The following is a 22,397-nucleotide window of genomic DNA, read 5'->3' as shown; positions in this document are numbered from 1 at the left end:
ACTTATGTCAAAGTTGTCTCCATTAATAATACGGATGCGCAGTGAAATATCAGTAAGATATTAGGGAACATTGTATACTATATAGCGATTTAATGCTCAAATTTTATAAGCGCACGAGTTCTGAATTTATAAAAAACTAGTGGTCCGCCCCGGCTTCGCCCGCGGTACATATTTCGCAATAAAAGCCTATGTCCTTTCTCGGGTATCAAAATATCTCCATACCAAATTTAATGCAAATTGGTTCAGTAGTTTAGGCGTGATTGAGTAACAGACAGACAGACAGAGTTACTTTCACATTTATAATATTAGTATGGATTGATCTAAGCTTTTAAGCAAACTAAAATATTAATCAAAGTTAATTAAAAACTTAAGTTAGGAAATAAAATGCCATACCATTTCGAGTTAATTATCTGTGGCCATAGAAAACTATGATTATAAGTTATAACAGAATCCATCAAGTCATTTTATACCAGACCAAAAAATCTCCACAACTTAAAAAACATATTAATTTCATTGGAAACAATCATTAAGTAATCTTGGCTTAAAAATGCCGGAAAAACCGTTGTCTATTACGAGCTGATTTAAAAAAAAAAGTTACGGGTTAGTAAAACATCGATAGAACACCCATTTACAGAGAATACATAAAAAAAATCAATTATACACATTACATTTATAAGAAAAAATTAAATTAAGAACGTCTATGTATATTCAATTACATATTACATACATATATTCGAAATTATTTTTAATACATTTATCGTGTGTAAAAAGAACGTCACTATTTCGCAGTCTAGCGCGCGAAAATTTAACAGCTGTCAAAATGTTTTTTTTTTTTTTTTTCTATAAGCACTGTCTATTGTGGTTCTTTTTTTATACAGCCGCGAATATTAAAATCCATGGATTTAATTGTGGCAGTATTTTCAAATTCCCGCGGTTAGACTGACAGATAATAAAATTGAACTTTGTTGTTGCAATTTTTGTATTTATTGAGCTATGCTCGACAGATATTGATTAAACCATATAGGTAATAAATTTTAGCAGAAAGTGTCATAAAAAGAACAAAAAAATGAGGGTAGAAAAGAAAAAAAAATACTGATATTTCATCAGAGAAAAGAGTAACGACAATCTAGCTTTACCGACATTATAAAAATACTCTTCCATTGGAAAACCACTCTTATCTCGCTACAACAAAGTCCAATTTCATTTGAAATAGAAAAATAAAAACACTCATCAATTGCTATTTCAACTACAGTGCTGATAGTGGACTTTGACAGCTTATGAGCTATTACGTAAATTACGAAAAACATTTCATTCAACATACAACTTTATTTGTTCGTGTAATAAGGTCCAAAATCGAATGCCCAGTCTAAGCTAAAATTTTTTTTAATTCATTTAAAATGTAAAAGAAAATTGTAGGTACACTTAAAAATAGGTACATTCTAAGTTGTTTAATGTACCTTTTAAATTTATTTTCATGAAGAAAACATCAAACAATCGTGTATAACTGCCTAAAACCATCGTGTGACAAAGACACAAAATATATTACCCGACGAGTTAGAAAGAGACGCACTGTGCTCCCTTTACTTTTCTATAAAAATCGTAAGCTCATTTAGTTCTATAGTAACAACATAACAGCCATAAGCCGCCAAAGAAAAAATACATAGAGCGGTGCTGAAAACTCAATAAATAAGGAAGATCATATAACCGTGACGTTTTAAAGCAGTAATTCTTCCAGTGTGGGAGAGAGATGGCGCTAGACGACCGATATAGCGCTTTCTCGTTTCCACACTAAATATAATACTGCTGTAAGACGTCATAGTACGGGGGCAGTTCGAGCCTTTGCACATACCGGACTCCCATTTCTGAGATCAACGTACAATGAACTTGAGAGATCGAATTGGCGCCAATATTTCATTAAAATACACATAAAATGCGAATATAATCGTTTATTTACACAATACAGCGTAAAATAGGTCGCTAGGTAGAGCCGTCTTCAAATGTCATTGACACATAGACGTCACTTTGACAGTGACAGCTAAAAATGCTAAGAAAGGTTGACCGAATGTCACTGTCATAGACAATGACAACTACATACAGTTGGTATTTTGTTAATCGAAGATTTTTACAAGTCCTGTGCAAAGCATACAACATTTGAATGAACGACAATTTTAGTCGTGGACAGGACAGTTGATTTAAAAACTTGGTCATACGACACTGTCAACAATAGTTAGAAATTTTTACCGCGGACATTGTAGCAATTTCATTGATATTTTCCATCAATAACATTTTCAATGCCGTTCAATTTTGCATACAACAGTTACAAAAACGCCGCTAAGCCATTCGACAACGATAGTTGTGGTCTTACCAAAAAACAAATTCCAACACAGTCTAACTTTACACAAGGAATTTGTCACTTTAATAGTTGTCTATGTGAAATACGACAAAACCAGATTTAAGAGAACCCGCGCTTAAAGTTAAACCCTGTCTAAAGTTTTTTGTGGTAAGACAGTTGATCTTCCATATGACAGTAACATTTGACGTGACAGATGACATTTTGACAGCTAACTGACGTTTGGCGCCACTCCCCATAGACACCGGTACGTTCACCCATTGATCTTTCACTGCATAAAATAGTCCGGATGGTCCGGATCCTTCTCGAACCGCTTCGCCTCCTCCTGCATGCTCTCCTTTATCTTCAAAATGGCGGCCGATTCAGTTTGATCGCTCTGATCGCCGCCCGGCCCGCCGAAACCTTACAATCAGAAATCAACACCACCTGTTTAATTTTATCAACTGATAACGTGAATATTCTCCTGGTGGTTCTCCAAAATAAGGTATGAAAGACATTGTTTTTATTACTTTTGGCTTAAAACTGTGTTATTATTAGATTGTATAGTAGTACACGGACCGCTTCAAACAGTAAAGACCGACCGCTTGAAGCCGCGACCGGGCGGTGTACTATGGACTTTTATGGATTCACTGCCATACACGGACTGCTTGAGCAGTCGCGACCGCTTCAAGCTGTCAACTGCGCGGTTTGTAGTGACAGCTCGAGCAGTCAACGACCGACCGCTCGAGCAGTCCGTGTACGTCGCTCAACTGTTAACTGCTCGAGTACGGCCGCTCTAAGAAGCTAAGAATTAAGTGAAAAACACTGATCATAATACACTAAACGAGGGATAAATATGAAATCCTGTAGAAGAATTTCCTACTAACCTAGGGCAGATAACTATTATATGGGATTTCTAAAGAAAGGATAGATGAGATAATTAACGGCATATGAGATCTCAACGAAATTTGGCTCGGTTAGAAAGATTACAGTCTGTTTTAGCAAGGCAATCTAAAACAGACTGAACTGACTGACTGACCTAAGATGAAAAACCTATCGCATAGAAAAAAACCCTCAAAAGCAAAAAGAAAACACCATCGTATGCTTACTTAAGTTGTAGTCCCCCATTCCAGAGCCCGAGTCTTCACGCGGAGTCCCCGGCCCTCCGCCCCCAACGCCGCCCGGCGACGACTTCATCCCGTCAACACCGCCTAAACCTACACCCAAAAAATCGTACATATCTATTGCATTAAATGCTATTTATGCATATTTGACGCTACACTGTGCTGGGGACGGGCCGTGCCGGAGCCGGGAAACAATTAATACAAAAAAAGAGTGTGTGTACTTATGTACACGCGTTAGAAGTTATACTTCTTTGGCGTATAGAAAAAAAACTAGAATATACAACTTGAACATAGTTATTAGTTTTCATACCACCTAAAACTAACTTCATGCTGTTAAATTTAGTTGTCGGTGTGCGCGCGCATCGTAAAAATTCACTCTCATCATTTTTCTCCATCGCGCCAAAAGAAGTATAACATCAAAAATATACAATAGTGTTTGATCGAGCCCCAAACTAGGGCATGATTGCGACACGGTGTAGCGTAAATTAGCTTTTATAGATATTTTAACAATAACCTCTCCAGTCAAGTCTAAGGCACCGTCACGGTGAATATTAGGACGCGGGTTCGAATGGATTGTTCGATTCCTCAAATTTATCAATCGTTTATATTTTTTTATACCTACAATAATACGCGTTATATTATCAGACAGACGTCCGCCCAGAAAAGACTTTTGTTCAAATTGCTTCATTCTCCATACACATCGTTCTTATTTCATCATTAAATTACATTTTAAAAATAATTCCGCTCATCAATAAATATTCATTAAATAATATTAATTTTTAAAGTATTTGCCAATCATCATATATCTATGTTTCAGACATACCATAACCAACAATAATAACTACGTAGAAAAATTTGTAACACATAAAAAAAACTTCATTTCGATTCCAGATAAAACTCAAATTTTAAAATGGATCAACATTATATTACAATAGTTATATTTAATCTGTGGCACCTTCGCTAGTTGGCGGTTGCGTGAGGTGCTGCGATGACGGCCCGTGATCGCCGGCGAGTGGGAACTCCGCCCCTAGCGCTCCGCCGACGGGCTTCATCATTGTGTACATGTTGTCACCGCCTGCCGCGCAACAACGCGTCAGCAATTGACAGTTGACAGATGACGGATCGAGTTTGACAGGTGTCAGATTCGTGTATTTTTTTTAAATTTTGCTCTAATGTCAAACATTCGAATTGTGTACGGCAAGTCCACGATCAGAAGTCATAAAACTCTATAGTACCATTACGTTCTAACCGTTTTTACGTTTTGTTTTTTACCCGACTGCCAAAGAAGGAGGGTAATGTTTTTCGAGTGTATGTAAGTATGTATGTATGTCTTTTCCTTTGTGACCACCTGTAGCCTAAACGGCTTGATGGATTTTGATGTATGAGGTATCGTTAGATTTGTCTTGATTACGGGAGTGTCATAGGATACATTTTATCCTAAAAGTCCCACGGGATAAAGACATAATATTATTTTTACCCGACTGCCAAAGAAGGAGGGTAATGTTTTTCGAGTGTATGTAAGTATGTATGTATGTCTTTTCCTTTGTGACCACCTGTAGCCTAAACGGCTTGATGGATTTTGATGTATGAGGTATCGTTAGATTTGTCTTGATTACGGAAGTGTCATAGGATACATTTTATCCTAAAAGTCCCACGGGATAAAGACATAATAATATTTTTTCTAAATTTCCCTTTAAAAAAATATGTATGCGGTATCATTAGATTCATTTCAATCACTCTTTTTTTAGTGTGCAGTCGGGTATTTTGTTTTTTTAATAATAATTACTTGTTTCTAAATTTCCCTTTAAAAAAATATGTATGCGGTATCATTAGATTCATTTCAATCACTCTTTTTTTAGTGTGCAGTCGGGTATTTTGTTTTTTTAATAATAATTTTTACTTGTTCTACGTAGTTATTATCGTATCGTTCGAGCCTAAAGTGTGATGCAGACGCAACTAAAAGTAAAATGTTAGATAAAAAAAAAATGAAACTATCAAATTACTGGCCACAAAAAAAATATGGATGTAGTCAAGCATTATTTGATTTCGTTTTATGACTTCCAACCAGGGTTTCACATGTAGGTTCCCAACTAGAGACCATAGACAAACTTGGAACTATGTAGTTGTACACGATGTACGTGTCAAAATTTGACGGATAAAAGTGGCCCATAGACAAATATGTTTGTTTTTTTCTGAATCACACCTTACACTTAGTATAATAACCTTTTTTCTTAGTTACCTTTCTAGTTGGAAAACTACCCCTTAAACTAAACATTTAATGTGGTTACGTGAGGAAAAAATGTAAGAAGCATAATTTTACGATGCGACCGTCGATAAGATGATGTCTTAGTATGTCTCTAAGGCATAGATGATAGTATAAATTAATTTTACCTACAATTAAACTGTTGACTGACATTTGTCAGATTTCATGCGACTTTTCATACTGCAATTTAATCGCAAAAAAGTCGCACGACGGTCGCAGCGTGAACAGTGACGTTAGACAAATGATAAAAGCGTGGAACGTGGTATGCGAGAATGAAGCAAGCGAACGAAATAAAAGTTAAGTATTGAAATTGTGAAAAACTATATTTTAGTAGTAACAGTGATAAAGATTGATATAATATAGAAATTTAAAGTATCTATTTCATAATTAAAAGTAAAAGTAAATAAAATCACGAGATATTGCTAGTTTAAGGTATGAACGTACGAGAAATGTCATTTAAAAAAAAATGTATGTTAATATGTAGGTAAGTGGGAATAGACCATAGAGATAAGTGAATTTTAGTGACACAAAAATAAAATCTGTGAATGTACTATAATTATTATAAATATTCCAGAAAATTATTAATGAGTTAGTGACGATTGAAGTAAATAACATTGAAAATGAAAACTAAGTTAGTGTCAGTTTGTTCAAAATTAATAGCTTTCTTAGAAGATGCAGACTATTCGTTAAATAAAACAACGCAACACAATATAATTTTTTTTTTAAAGTATAGTGGCCTGTTGTGGTGTGAATTACAGCAAAGATTGGAAGCACATGTCAATAATCATCTATGTTATAGACTTTTTAATTATGATTAACAATGTAAATAAAAATAAAAAAAAACTACATGTATCAAAAATTTTCCTAAAAACTAGCTTTTAAATCACCATATCAACTTAGTCTTATAAAACATCACAATTAAAAAACTAACCTCTCTTTTAATAACAAACATAAAATAGGACAAAAATCAAATCAATATATTTTACAAAAATATTTTTTTTTTCTGACATAATATAATTATTATCTCTTCACTTACCCGAATTAGACGAGTCCTGCGGGCTGGGCATTATCGGCGTCGGCGGGCCCGGCGGGCCGTTCGAGCCGGGTGGCGCTCCGTACGCGCCCGGCGACCCGCCGCTGTAGTTCAGCGGGGCAGACCCGCCAGCCGCCCCACTACCGCCCGCCCAGGCACCCCGCGGACCCATACCCATTGGCGGCATACCTATTTATGATATTAACGAGTTTTTTAACCCAAAAAAAAAAAAAATTTTTAAACGAAAAAAATTTTTTTAGGCCTAAAAAAAAATTTTCCCAAGCCTATGCCTATTGGAGGCATGCCTATACGAGTAATTTCACGTTCAACCGACTGTAAGCATGAAAATTGACGAAATAACCCACTACTAAAGTTCTCAATTAACACACAAGCTATGGGTGGCTAGGCAGTCGTGCCCGGCGACCCGCCACTGTTGTTGTAAATTTCACTATTACTTATCCATAAATAGATATCTTTACATTTTTACACACAGAATAACGATATCAACGCTCTACGCTTAGTTTTATCATTCTAAACGACAAAAAACTTTCTGAATTTTACACAACAAATACATTTTTTTTTTATTTTTCCCCCACATAACATCGAAATTTTACATTTTTGTCCATATTTACCTGCGCCCTGTGGCGGAGGCCCGCGCATGCCGGCCGCGTACGCACCAGGGCTCATAGGCCCCATACCGGGCCTTGGAGGGGTCATGCGAGGCCCTCCGAGCATTCCAGCGCCTCCACCACCACCCCGTTCTAAAGAGTTGCCCATCATGCCTTGGCCTGTATTGAAAAGTGACACAAAACTTTAAATAGTAACTTAAACATTTTAAAAACAAAATATGTAAGTACATATATAGTAAAAAATACATACGCTAAACTTGTAATCTATACTAATATTATAAAGCTGAAGAGTTTGTTTGAACGCACTAATCTCAGGAACTACTGATCCGATTTGAAAAATTCATTCAGTGTTAGATAGCCCATTTAATGAGGAAGGCTATATATCATTACGTTAAAACTAACAGGAGCGGAGTCACGCGGGTGAATACGCGAAACGCAGCTAGTGTTTAATATAAATATCATCAGCAAACATGAAACAGATCCTTGTTTTCATACATTAGTTGTAATTTCTGACTCTTAAGCTTAACCAATACCGACAAAATGTAACACTTGTTGCGTTTATTTGTGTTTATACTGTATTTGCATGAGAAGAAATAATAAAATTAAACATTGCACTTGTAAATACACAGAAAAACATTTATATTTTCTTTATTAGCATTCAAATGCTTTTTGAAGTTCCTTACATAAAAAAGGATTAAAATTTTTGACTAAAGATACAAATGGCAAAGCATTGAGCCTAAACATAACTTTTTTTATTCAATATTTCACCAGCAGACTGCAATTTATTTCTTTCTTTATATACAAGTTCGAACTATAAAAAGGAACAGATAAAACTTTACAGCATACAACACACAAACTAACCTGGTGGCCCGTTAAAATCGTTGCCCATGCCCATCCTGACCGCAGACCTCGGCCCGCCCGAGTACCAAGGCCCAATAAACGGCTGTCCAGTCCCCATTAACTGCGGCTGTGGTCCATGCGGGGACGGTTGGGAGCCCGGATGGGGCGCTGGGGGCGACGGTCGGAGGGATGAGTTCGGGAAGAACCCGGGCGGCATACCACCTCCCCCCATGCCTGGAAATGCGAGAAAAAATATTTTTTAACTTAAACGAAATGGACAATATAATGGGAATTATAAAGGTCTTAATATCTTGTATTATTAATTGGCTTTATGTATTTATTCGAACTGCTACATAATATATCTTTTTTGTATAAGCTGTTGGTGCTCCAAGAAAATAAATAAATGAATAAATATGTATCACATTATTATCTATATAAAAATGAAACCCGTTTTCCTTGGTCTCGGCATCACGCGTGAATGGGTGGACCAATTTCGATAAAATTTTTTTATTATATTCCCTGATGTACGAGGATGGTTTTTATGGAGAGAAAACGTAAATATGTACCACGGGCGGAGCAGGGGCGGACGGCTAGTTATTTGAAATAATTTATTAGAACAGAACTGTTTACATTCACACTACAACATTGTTTTGAAACTGCTGTTTGCTATCTTATTTATTACTAGCGATCCGCCCCGGCTTCGCCTGTGGTACATATTTCGCAAAAAAAAGCGTAGCCTATGTTCTTTCTCAGGGTCTAAAGATTGTCTGTGCCAAATTTCATCAAAATCGGTCCGTTAGTTTATGAGCCTATTCATTACAATCAAACAAACAAACAGTTTTTTTTTTTTTTTTTTTTTAAGTTAGGATTAGGCAAGCATTTGACCATCGCTTCGCCTGATGGAAAGCGACAAGCGTGGTCTAGGATGGAGCATGTTTGCCTAATAAGTGTCTATTCACATTTCTCTTGAATAAAATTTTCCTCTTTATAATATTAGTGTAGATGTAGACAAAATATATTTAACTTCAAACATTAATTCAACTTTACTCAATATACTTCTTTTAGTAGCGCTTTTCAAATCACAATACATAGATACATATTTATTACCACTTCAAAAGGCAAATGTCACATATTTCCGTAGCAGTTGACCACCACTGATTTTCAGTGACCCCAAGTGACTATTGGAGGAATTGAATACATAAATATTTGAGTTTGAAATTATCATTAGCTTCGCCCGTGGTACATATTCACGTTTTCTCTACATAAGAACCATCCTCGAACTTCAAGGAATATTATAAAAAAAGAATTAACGAAATCGGTTAAGCCGTTCTCAAGTTATGCGCTTACCAAAACATTTTGGGATTCATTTTTATATTATAGATTATCCATACTTTTTTTTATGTATGGCACTTTTTTCACTGTGATAATCAGAGCTAATTTAATAAGTTTGTTTTAAGCAAATATTTGTAGATTATTTCAAAGTATAATCATGTATTGTTTTGCAAACTCAAGGTCTTTGGAAAATTCCATTAATAAAAGGTGTAGAAAGCGTTTTTATTGTTATCTTTAATGCTATATCATAGCTATGTTTTAATTAATTAATAATTAGGCTGTGGAATATAAAAATTTTCGAGTATATAGTGCATTGGGGGAATCTCGGATGAGGGGTAATTTCAGAAAATTGTGAATACCACTTCAGAGCATCGCTAAATTGTAAGTATCGTGAAGGTAGGGCATGAAGATATTATATAGGTTTGATATTTTTACATACATATTTGCTTAATCTATCACTTTATTACCCTGTGGCCAGAATTACCCCAATACACCTTAGTATACTTCACTTTTCTACTGAAAAGTTAGTACTTTACTACTACTCTATCCAAAGGTTGCCTGGAAGAGATCGCTTGAAAGCGATAAGGCCACCTATTTAACATGTGTACCTATCTTATATGTTTTTCTCTTATCTTCTGTACCTATGTGTGTGTTAAATAAAGAATTAAAATAAATAAATAAATAAAAATAAATACTTTGGAATAAGTATAAGCATGCAGGAATCTCTTAGATACATAAAAACTTTGTACAAATGATGAATATAACATCATGAACACAATATTCAGACTCGATTTAAATATTTCATATCCCAAGCTCATACTTTTTTATGCATCTACATAAGCATGTATCATGGATACATGTTCAAAAAATGTGTACAGTTTCCAAGCCTAAGATAAGTAAACGTCGTAAAACAGCTACTTCCAAATATAAAACGTCGAAAGCACTATACTATTTGCTCACAATGATAAGAAACATACTGGCCTAGAATTCCAATTTGGCGTTAGAAAAACAAATTGTTCCCATAGCGTGTATGATAAAAATAGCTCGCTTACCGTCGTTTGGAGGCGCCGGGCCAGCGTTGTGACCGATTCCATTAACACCATATCCTGAATTGACGAAGCCATAGTCGTGGAAAGCCTTCGCTTCTGACGAATGCTCACATGTGTCCCTTCGCTCTGGTGCAGCGCAATAAAGATCCCAAAACACACACCACCAGGAATGTAGGAACCCGGGGGGTTCGCCGAGCGTTATGTTCTTTTCCCATCGTATTTCAGAGAGGAACGTTTGCGCCGCTTTCTGTGCCCCGACATGCAGTAAGTACTCGTACACATAGAGGGCCAACTTCTCGCGAGCCTGAGCGTCCGAAGGTACCGTAGAGCCTTTGCCCTTGGCATACATATCGACTGGAAGCCGACGTTTATGTTGGAATTGTTTATTATTTACATTAACGCTTTATATCAATAAATTCAACTTCACAAAATGTCATTGATCGATGGCGACATTTGGCGTCTGTGGCATAGAGAAATCGGATTGTTCTCAATTTCCTACAGCGCATTTTGTAATGTCATAAATCCGATAAATCGTTGTCTATGGTTATGTACAGATATTAATATAAATTCGTTTTATGTGGTTTTAACAATTATTTTGATTCTAATTTCTAACTCAAAAAAAAAAAAACGCTTTATTCATAAGCAAAATCACATTCCAATTGTTTAATAAAAATTGAAAATATATCATAGGATTCTTTAAGTATTAATATTTTAAAAGTATACATACATAAAAAGTTATTTTAAATTTTAGGTACATTCTTTGTTTAAACTACAACAACACATTAAAATACATCAAAATATATGTTTTAAAATAAACAAGTATAACGCTTCTAATTTTATAATTTAATAAGTTACGTAAATTTTTACGTGAGTGAAGAACAGTCTATTAAGTATTGTCAGTACCTACCTGAAGACTAAAGTTCCCATAGGGATACCAAATATATTTAGTAAGGTTTATACATATAAAGGTAACTCATATAACAATATAACATATATATTTATAGCAGCAATATTTTGTAAGTAAATACTAACAGGTAAAAATATAACAAAGAACAATATTGCGATTAATCTCCTACTGTAATAAATATCGTCAATATTTTTTAAATTTTTTTATATAATATTTATTTCTAGACCGGATATACATAATAATAATAGTTTAAAAAAACTAAAAAACACGCTTTTTATAGAAAACCGAACTAAAAAAATAGAAAATTTTATCAAATTAGTGTATTGTCATCGGTCCTCAATAAATCTACAAAGTTTGAACGAAATCTGGCCGTTTAAAGTGGGTCAAAATCGCGCCCAAAGAAGTCAGTTACAAACATACAAACATACAGGTGAAGCTAATATAAAGCGTGTAAAAATACTTTCAAATTGACTTATTTTTGAAATATATATATAATACATAATAGTCCAATTATGCACAGAATTTAGCAAAAGTTATAAACTTGCAACTTTTTTATGTCTAAACGCCATAGACAGTAGAAATCATTTTTTTTTCTAAATATTTTGTGACATTGAAAACGCACTGAAAGTTGAAACTCTAGGAATATTTGTTCTTGTCTATTCCTTCTTCCTTTTCGTGCGGCCGTGTCACCGCGTGGTTCACAGCCGCGTTTCGCTACAGAAACAAAGTCAAAATGGCAATCAGACCGGTATATAGGCCGACTATCGTCAAAAAGAGGACGAAAAGATTCATCAGACATCAATCCGACCGATATGACAAACTTAAACGTAACTGGCGTAAACCTAGAGGTATGTGAATGTTATTGGTAACTTAGCCACATTTTGTATTTTTTTGTAAACAAGAAGCACGCTTTACCGTAATTTTATTAGAATAATCACATTCATAAATGCTTTTGTAATGTTAAATCTCCACGTGAATAATTGAATATCAAAAATTATTCCTAAAATAATAAAGGTTTGAGGTTATCTTTCAATCATCCGCTTCTAGCGATTAACATTAGGTACTGTAATGTTCTTGTACTAAGAACATTGATGAATCTTTCTTCAATAATATAAATAAATCATTGCACACATTTCATTTTCTTCAAATGTATTGTTTTACCCAAAAACAGTCATACTTTCAGTCTCATTCTAATGCTTTGAATATAATGTTGAATATAACCTTATTGGTAAAACAAAAAAATGACACGACACTTGGCTTATCCTATATATATTTACTAGCTGCTCCCCGCGGTTTCACCCCCGTGGCTCCGCTCCTGTTGGTCGTAGCGTGATGAATGATGATATATAGCCTATAACCTTCCTCGATAAATGAGCTTTCTAACACCGAAATAATTTTTTAAATCGGACCAGTAGTTCTCGAGATTAGCGCGTTCAAACAAACACAAACAAACTCTTCAGCTTTATAATATTAGTATAGATTCACGATACATATTACATACAAATTCTTATTTGTCTATCAAACTACACATACAGACTAGGCTGATAATTAATTTGTATGTATCAAATACTGGTTTCAGGTGTATATTTTACTCTAGTAGGCCGATAATTAATTAGTATGTACTTAGGTATCAAATGCTGGTTTCAGGTGTATATTTTACTTAAGAATTCTGGTCCATAATATCACAATATTATCATAGTGCATGGTGAATATTAAATTACCAATGTCTATAAAATTATAACATATGAAAGATTTATAAATGTTGATTTATTCCTAGTATTATTTATTTATTTATTTAAACTCTTTATTGTGCTGCCAAAAATAAAAAAATACGAACAAAACTTATTCTAAAAGAAAAATAGCACAGAAGGCGGCCTTATCACTTAAGAGTGATCTCTTCCAGGCAACCAACTGATAGAAAGATAAACAATAAACTAGAAATAGGTAGGAGGTAGGTAGAAAGTATACGCAAAGATAAATAAATAATAATGTTATACAAAAAAAAAGTATCATAAGTCAAATACATAGACATTTACATACATATAATACATTTAAATACATATAAAAAAATAAAACACAAAGAACAAGGAGAGAGAATGTAGTATGTTTAGACATGTTGTTATAAATGTATATTACTTTTTCACGAAAAACTACTGTTCAGATTTAGATAATATTGGAATCCACATCAGTAGCTTATGTATCCGAATAGTTATCCATACTAATATTATAAATGCGAAAGTAACTCTGTCTGTCTGTCTGTCTGTTACTCAACCACGCCTTAACTACTGAACCAATTTGCATGAAATTTGGTATAGAGATATTTTGATATCCGAGAAAGGACATAGGATAGGTTTTATCCCGGAAATCCTACGGGAACGGGTTTTTCTTTGAAAACGTGGGCAAAGCCGCGGGCGGAAAGCTAGTAGGATATATAAGCTTATAGTATAAACTATTGTTAGACATAACTTTTGATTTAATATTTTTGTGGATGAATAGTTGTCAGTGTAGTGTCGTATTTCCTGTCTGATCATCTTAGCTGATGCTATAAAATGCCGCTTTCATTTGAATTGTAGCACATTCATTCGAATCATGCCTAGGGGCTCAGATGTTGTTTATAAAATGTTTGACCTCACTTTGTTAATAGTTGTTGACTTGTTGTTATTTGTTATCAACTCAATTAGGCAGTTGTGTAGAATCGCAGTACATTCGTTTTACGTTAAAATTAATATTAAACCCGGCCTCCCATGTACATTTCCTAAACTATAGAAATACTTGCTTTTGCTCATGTTTTTGTTTGTGGGTGACACCATACTAATTTTCAAACACAATCTCTAACATTTATTTATTCAATTAAATGTCTTTTAAAACTTTCGAATCGTCATTACATATTTTTAACAATTACCACCGGAAAGCAGTAAGATAGGTAGATAATCTTACAACTGAACAAATAATTTTAATACATATATTATATTACACTAAAATAACTTTTTCAACACTATGCAAGGGCACTCTGTGTTAATCATAATAAATATGTTAATTACAATTTGTTACCTTGCTACATCAAATCTACTAAACCCTATTCCGAGCAACTAAGACATGGGTGCTTGGTCATATTAGAAGATACAGTTTTATTATTCACACACTCTTATTTTTGTTTTTATATATAAAATAATTTTTAGGGATGTAACAATTAGAGATGCAACGAATAGTTGTTTGGCCGGATACCGGATACCGGATGTTCGGCCTGACCACCAGCCGAATGTTCGGTATCCGGCCGCCGAATATTCGGCCGACGGCATTTTGAGTTTCGTAGGTGCGTGTCGCGCACCGGCACGCCGCCTGTGCCGTGCAGGTTTAGACTTGTTTCGTAGTGAACGTTCGCGCGGTCACAGTTCTTGGTAGAGACACTTTTATCGTGTCAGTGAAAAAAAAATTCGTTAAAAATAATAAAAAGCTTCAATTACAACTGTCTTTATTTCGATTCTATTTATAAAATCTACCAATTTTACTATCCGGTATCCGGCCTGATAGTACATTACCATCCGGTATCCGGCCGGATAGTAAAAAAGGGCCGGATAAGCCGGATACCGGATAGGAACCGAATATTCGGTGCATCTCTAGTAACAATACCGATATAATCGGCGGGCCGATATATCTTTTTTATTATTTAATAAAAAGACAATTTTCAGATATAAAATTGTTTATTTTAACTCCATAATATATCTACATCTGTACCTCATTATTTAAAATATCCTTACAAAAAACATTCTTTGTTAATTCCAGGTATTGACAACAGAGTGCGCAGGCGTTTCAAGGGTCAATACTTGATGCCAACAATTGGTTATGGTTCCAACAAGAAGACCCGCCACATGCTGCCTAATGGCTTCCGCAAGGTAATTTATTTATTTATTTCATTTTATACCGTTTATTGTGCTGCCAAAATACATAAAATACAAACAAAACTTATTCTAAAAGAAAAACAGCACAGAAGGCGGCCTTATCACTCAAGAGTGATCTCTTCCAGGCAACCAACTGAGTAATTTATTTCAGTAATGGTCCACTAAACTTATTCAAACCATGTAAAAATGAGTTGAGATGGTTGTATTATCATTTTAGTAGATGGCATGGGGTGTCCCTTAGACACATAAAATCAAAAACTTACAAGGAGTTTGTTTGCTAAGCCGGGTCAGGAGTGGCTGCAAGCACAGAATACTTATTTGTAGCTAAGAGCTAGCGCGCAAGTTCAACTTTTGTCTCTGCAACTACAGTACAGTATTTTGTCTCTCCCATCAACCCTATAGGAAGTTGCGTCGCTGCGTGCGCGCACTTTCTTACTAGCCCATAGAGTTGATGGGAGAGACAAAATAGTTGCGGAGACAAAAGTTGCTCTTGCGCGCTAGCTCTAACACTTCTCAACGGACACCCGTCAAAAGTAAACACTATCCCAGCACGATCAACAATCTAATGTGTGTTAGTGTCAAAACGATAATTTTGTACGGAGTGTCTGGGGTGTGCTATAAGGGTGTTGCACGGTCGACGCAAGAAGTGGAATGAAATTGGAATTCCATTCCAATTTTTTAAATTGGTCAATTTTGCTGTTACTGGCATACTAAATATTTTTGCTGATTTTTATAATATACAAAAGCAATACACACTAAAAACTTTATTGAAGAAATTGTTTTTTGTGTAACTATAAAAGATAATGTACTGTCGGAAGAGCGAGATGTTCTAATACAAGCACTGAAATGTTTAAAGGATGTCTCAATGACTGGTAAAATAGTAAACATATGTATTTGTTACTGAATAAATAATTTTAATTTTGAAAATAACTTTTTCCACACAATATGCAAGGGCACTCTGTGTTAATAATAATACATATTTTAATTACAATTTGTTACCTTGCTACATCAAATCTACTAAACCCTATTCCGAGCAACTAAGACATGGGTGCTTGGTCATATTAGAAGATACAGTTTTATTACTATAGATACATAGAGATTAGCGAATTCCACCTAGTGATTGAATTATCTTTATTCATTAAAAATTCTCACCAATGAAAACTACAGACACATACAAATAAATACTTTTAAAGAAATTTCTCTTTAGAAGTAGATTTACTATGTTCCACCAATGTATCATATTTCTTGAATGCGTAACTACTGAATTGATGAATGGAGTCAAGTCCCAGTAAATACTGGGACTTGACTCCTTTCATCGTCTATCAATTGAAACTCTACTATCTAATCACAATATTATTAGAGCTAGCGCGCAAGAGCAACTTTTGTCTCGGCAACTATTTTGTCTCTCCCATCAACTCTATGGGCTAGTAAGAAAGTGCGCGCACGCAGTGTCGCAACTTCCTATAGGGTTGATGGGAGAGACAAAATAGTTGCAGAGACAAAAGTTGCTCCTGCGCGCTAGCTCTTAAATTACGTTAAATTTATTACAAATATAATTATGGGTACAATGTATATCAGCAAATGAACAAAATTAATAACAAATACTTGTGGCCAATTTTTATTGGCAAACAATAGCTAATCCATAATACCTTAGTCTGAGCATTAATTTTAAATTAAGTTAATTTTAGTCTTGGTTTAGTCATAACCTTGATCTTTCTACTTGACAAATAAAAAAAGTAATTTGTAAATAATTGAAATGATTCTTCTTTCAGGTCCTCGTGCACAACGTCCGCGAACTGGAGATCCTCATGATGCAAAACAGGAAATACTGCGCGGAGATTGCGCACGGCGTGTCCTCCAAGAACCGCAAGACCATCGTAGAGAGGGCCCAGCAGCTCAGCATCAGGGTGACCAACGCGGCCGCCCGCCTCCGCAGCCAGGAGAACGAATAAATATACGTTTATAGTTAATCCGTGTTTTATTTTTTCAATTCAATTTTTTCGAAGGGTGGCAATTTTGTTTGAGTACAATTCTGCCAATGTCACGTTGGGAAGATAATACACGCTTGAGAAATTAAGTGCTGATTTACACAGGGTCAGTAACTGACTACAAATTCTAGGCAGATCAGTGCTGACCCGAAAAAACCCCTGTGTAAACAGATTTGAAGTCAGTACAGAGGCTTGAACTCAGCGCTGAGTTGAATATTCGGACACGAATATTTTAAAGTCAGTTGGCGCCCCCCGCCACCCGCGCACCCCTGCGTCAGCCAAATAAACCCCGTGTAAACAGACAAGTTAGTGCGAGGTTAGTCACTGCCCATTCACTGCCGCTGCGTTGTAGAGTGACCACGTTTTTTTCGCTTGCGATAAAAATGACCCGTAAGCGAAGACGAAATCTTAAAATTGGTGCAATTATATAAACAATATTATGTGAGTAATTTATTCCATTTATGTTAAAATTGCATAGTCGCTTTCAAGATAAAGTTTCTTTGCCATTAACCGAACACGAACGATGTACGTAATGATACAAAATATATCAAAAGCGCAAACTGTGCAACTCGTGAAAGAATAAACATTAAGAAAACCAAAAGCGCCATCTGTTGGTTACGTTCTAAAACGTCTTATCAATATAAAAAAGTTACAAGGTTTAATACTTCGATCCAACAGTCTGTAGAAAGATTTTCTTTTAAATTGGTTCAATCGTTCCCGAGATTAGCATGTTCATACAAAACTCTTCCTTTTTTTTTTTTTTTTTTTTTTTTAAAATAATTAATATTACCGAAATAATTTTTCAAATACGGACCAGTAGTTCCCGAGATTAGCGCGTTCAAACAAACAAACTCTACAGCTTTATAATATTATTATAGGTACCTCTATGCTATATGTAGCAGAAGAAACCATTAAAAATGATAAAAAGGCATTCAGACATTTAAAAGACAACTTTTTACGGTGATGTCGCACTAACATTGAGCAACAGCAGGGTTATTTTACAAATTTCTGGCAATTAAACACCTATTTATTGGTTTTAATTTGGTTTTAATGATCATCATGTTAATAAAATTTTTGCACTTACCACATTTAGATTTCAATTTTTCGATTGAAGCCTTCTGAATAATAAAATGAAATTTTTAGGGTAGCTACCTGATAGACACTAGACAGTGCAAGTTTTTAAAAGTCAAATGGAAAACTTTTTTTATGTGATTTTATTTTTTTATGGGCCCTTGAAGTTGTGAACATACTGGGTAATTTTTTCTTTCTCGTCATTTAATTCTTTTTTTATTCCATTCGAAGATCTAACGATAGTAAATGTTATCATACTGAATTAGCCTATCTTTCAGCTTAGCACACAAAAAAAATCAAGCATCTAGCGCAATAATTGACGTCACCATGAGTGAAAATATCATCGTACTCAGCGATAGATGAAAAATTGAAAAAATGTCATAACTCCGAAAATACGAAAAATCGCATAACATACATGGGGGTGATTCGGATAGCCCTCTAGGTCCTCTACCTCTCAGCTCCCGTTCATCACTACTTTTTGGGACACCCTGTATACACTGGTCATCAAAAAAGTCGACCCACCTACACTATGTTTGCTAATTATCGATTAATTCACAAATAAGTCGTCTTATATTGTTGTATTTTGTTGTAAGTGTCTGATAACATGCTAATCATTATGTTTGTCGTAAATTTTACTGCACTTGATGATTCTTAACAAATTTTTATACAGAAATACTGTACAGTGTTGATTTGACGGTTTACGGCGGGACAAATTATGCCCGTGTTCCCAGTTCAAAAATGACTTTTTTCAGGATCTCTTGTTCATAACATTAAGTTCAATAATTGATGCTATAGTTTTGATAAATTTTGTCTCAAAATAATGGATACTACCACTAATACTACTGTAGCTGAGGAGGCTCAAACTGTGGCTCTACTAAAACAGGGGTTATGTCAACTTGCCGTGGCTAAAAAGTAAAATTTGAGCTGTTTTGCAGATCGATGAATTTACCAAAGGTTTCTAGAGACTGGGCAGTATCGATGAAAATATTGATCTGCAAGAAATAGGGCGGCAACTCAAAGGGACGACCCCTAGATAATGGAATCAACTCTACAAAATCGACATCTGTCTGGTGTTGATCTCTAGTGACGCCTGCGTGAAGATAAGGAGGTGGGTATAAATGACAGAACTCTTAGAAGAAGACTTTAGGAGTAGAACCTAAGACCACACAAACCATAAACAGGGCCACAATCAGCCACAACTCATCGATAAACCAGACTTCAATTGACTCGAAATCACGTAAACTGGACTATATATTCTAGGAGGTAGCAACGTTGACAAGTGAGCATTTTAGTATAGTTGGTTCTTTGATATGCTGTTCCTCTTGCTATTTCGGTTAGAGTCCGGGCTGTCTGGCTGGCCGCAGTGGTTGCGTTTATTAGTGCGCATCTTATCTGCACAGGAAAATATCCTTAATTTAAAGTCATTTTTTAACACGTAATTTTTAATCGTTTGCCTTTAGATAGATCCATTAGACATACATTTTTTATTGCAAGACGTTTTTTTCGTTGTTAAATAGGTGCCAGACGCAATTTTTATTTCAAAATAATTAAAATATCATCGAAATAAGTGAAATTCCATCAACATGAGTCCCAGTGAAGGATAAGTAATCACTGTGTTACTTATACTATATATAATATTCATTTTACTATTTACAGTTTTATTGCAACAATCTACCATATCGCCTCCTTTTTCCCAACGAACCTCAAATAGGACGTTAATGTAAACTTGATAAAAACCAAATATCATCAAGAAATTAAAGACTTTTTCACGGATTTTAAACGCGATTTATTCATTGTATTATTTTCCCAAGTCTTTAATTTCAAAATGTATAATACTCGCGTAAAATCAAGCACTAGAAAATACAAATATCATCAAATTCATATTTATACCCAAAAGTGTAATAAATATGAAACCATCTATTAAAAATATTAGTTTACTAATTATTCAATATAAGTATTAAAAAAGGATAATATAATATAAATAATAAAGTTATTACTTACCTTTTAAGCGGACTCATGTTGATGTAATTTCACTTATTTCGATGACATTTTAGTTATTTTGAAATAAAAATTGCGTATGGCACCTATTTTACAACGAAAAAAACGTCTTGCAATAAAAAAATTATGTCTGGTGGATCTATCTAAAGGCAAAAGATTAAAAATTACGCGTTAAAAAATGACTTTAAATTAACGATATTTTCCTGTGCAGATAAGATGCGCACTAATAAACGCAACCACTGCGGCCAGCCAGACAGCCCGGACTCTAACCGAAATAACAAGAGAAACAGTATATCAAAAACCCAACTATACTAAAATGACTTTTTTTTTAACGTTGCTAGCTCCCGTACTAATAGGCCAATCATGGGAGTCAGTACTTTTGAGTGACAAGATGCGAATGACTTTATATGCTGCTGATAGACGTCTTTATGTCATGCGATGACCAGATGAACGATTTGTTCAGTGCTTGGTAAGAGAAACGGTCGATTATGATGGAGGCTCTGTAGTCTGTAAAGTTCTAGAGTGGCGTTTCTTTGACAAGACGCACGGAGCTTGACGATAAAAAGATGCTCATTAAATGCTGTTCAATACATTACCGAGGTTTTGGACTATCATATGGTGTAATATACCGGCTGTATCTGCAAAAACTTTGAGTCTATGCGTGATAATGCTCGGAAACACGTAGAGCGAATCGTGATCCAGTATTTAGAAGAGGTCCGCATTAGAATTACACTCTGGTTAGCAAAAAGTCTCGATTTGAAACCTACAGAGCACATGTGGGACAATTAAAAAATAAAGCTTAGAGCTTGTAATTCAGCCCCTACAACAATAGGAGACCTGAAAACCGCCATGAGGGAAGAATGATAACGAATTCCTCAAGAGACCATCAAAATCTTGATTATTTCATTAAAATGGTGAACGCAGGCTATCATTCCAGAAAGAAGAGAAAGTACTGAGTATAAATTCGAAGGAAACGTGATCATTAGTTTCATGATTACAAAATAAACTGCATTTGAAATTAAATAAAGAAAAAGCTGAAAATTGAGGATTTTGATCTTTATTCGAAATTGACAATTTTTTTATGATGTTAATGATTTTATGTGTTTATATTCGTGTAAATATGCATGTTTAATTAATCAGTTCAGTTTCCAAACAAATTTTCTCTTTAGTTTGTGAGAAAACCGCAATTTAGTTATGAATATTTTTTTAAACACGTTACTTAAAAAAAACAAAAAGATGATCAAAACTCGATCATAATACGATTATTTTTAATATTTAAACAAATATAATTTCTATATTTATTATTAGTTTTCAAGCGAAGCTAGGGAAGCGCGTATCGTCTTAGATCACATCTCAGCCATCAGGCAGGGTCGTTTAATCAGTACATTTTAACTCCAGTACAAAATCGTGAGCACGGAATAGTTCGATGGCACCACCTATAATGCATTTTGAACAAAATGATAAATACATAATATAATAGTAAGAAATTAATTTTTAATAATGAACTCAAATAATGTAAATAATATTTTAATTGAAACCGGGTATCCGGCGCCGGCTACCCGGCAACCGGTACGTGTGAAAAGGCACTAAGGCTGGTTGCAGAGCTTGACCGACCGTCAGTGCGTACCGTCGCGTCGGTCCTGATGGTCCTGACGATACGCATCAACAATTGTATGACTATGCCACTTAATGCGCATGACAATACGCGTGCGTATGGTCGGTCTAGCTATGAACGGTTTTATGAATTTCCATACATATGACAAGCGCGACTGACGTACGCACTGATGGTCGGTCAAGCTCTGCAACCAGCCTTAACATTATAAACGTAAAGCTATCACTTATTTTATATGAATTTTAGTCGGGATGTGTAAATTATATAAAATAAATTTTGCGCATACTTGTTGGAACGGAACGTCAACACTCAACATTTCTGAT

General features: G+C 34.9%; 2 protein-coding genes and 2 non-coding genes across 6 annotated transcripts; 3 read left to right on the top strand and 1 right to left on the bottom strand.

The window, feature by feature from the left end:
* Positions 1 to 788: 788 nt before the first annotated feature.
* LOC123702354 (single-stranded DNA-binding protein 3) lies at positions 789 to 11,060 on the bottom strand. 3 transcript variants are annotated; one of them, XM_045650085.1, is made up of 7 exons: positions 10,603 to 11,060; positions 8,240 to 8,452; positions 7,382 to 7,537; positions 6,753 to 6,938; positions 4,409 to 4,528; positions 3,439 to 3,546; positions 789 to 2,752 (listed from the first exon to the last, which is right to left on the bottom strand). In XM_045650085.1, exons 1-7 carry the CDS (start codon positions 10,946 to 10,948, stop codon positions 2,619 to 2,621), a joined length of 1,263 nt encoding a protein of 420 aa, XP_045506041.1. In that variant the 5' UTR covers positions 10,949 to 11,060; the 3' UTR covers positions 789 to 2,618. The 3 variants fall into 3 exon arrangements, with proteins under 3 accessions (XP_045506041.1, XP_045506043.1, XP_045506042.1); XM_045650086.1 differs by having other exon boundaries at positions 2,675 to 2,776; XM_045650087.1 differs by lacking the exon at positions 4,409 to 4,528.
* Positions 11,061 to 12,158: 1,098 nt separating this feature from the next.
* LOC123702405 (60S ribosomal protein L32) lies at positions 12,159 to 17,375 on the top strand. The gene is made up of 3 exons (XM_045650151.1): positions 12,159 to 12,354; positions 15,290 to 15,399; positions 17,178 to 17,375. Exons 1-3 carry the CDS (start codon positions 12,240 to 12,242, stop codon positions 17,355 to 17,357), a joined length of 405 nt encoding a protein of 134 aa, XP_045506107.1. The 5' UTR covers positions 12,159 to 12,239; the 3' UTR covers positions 17,358 to 17,375.
* Positions 14,505 to 14,633, top strand: LOC123702594. The gene has a single exon (XR_006752897.1). It is a non-coding gene; the product is annotated as a small nucleolar RNA psi18S-841/snoR66 (small nucleolar RNA).
* Positions 16,352 to 16,480, top strand: LOC123702593. The gene has a single exon (XR_006752896.1). It is a non-coding gene; the product is annotated as a small nucleolar RNA psi18S-841/snoR66 (small nucleolar RNA).
* Positions 17,376 to 22,397: the final 5,022 nt, after the last annotated feature.

This window comes from Colias croceus, chromosome 23 (genome assembly GCF_905220415.1).
Source record: "Colias croceus chromosome 23, ilColCroc2.1".
In the NCBI taxonomy this organism is placed as follows: Eukaryota; Metazoa; Arthropoda; class Insecta; order Lepidoptera; family Pieridae; genus Colias; species Colias croceus.
The sequence above is the reverse complement of the archived record's forward strand: the minus strand, read 5'-3'. Positions and strand labels throughout refer to the sequence as shown.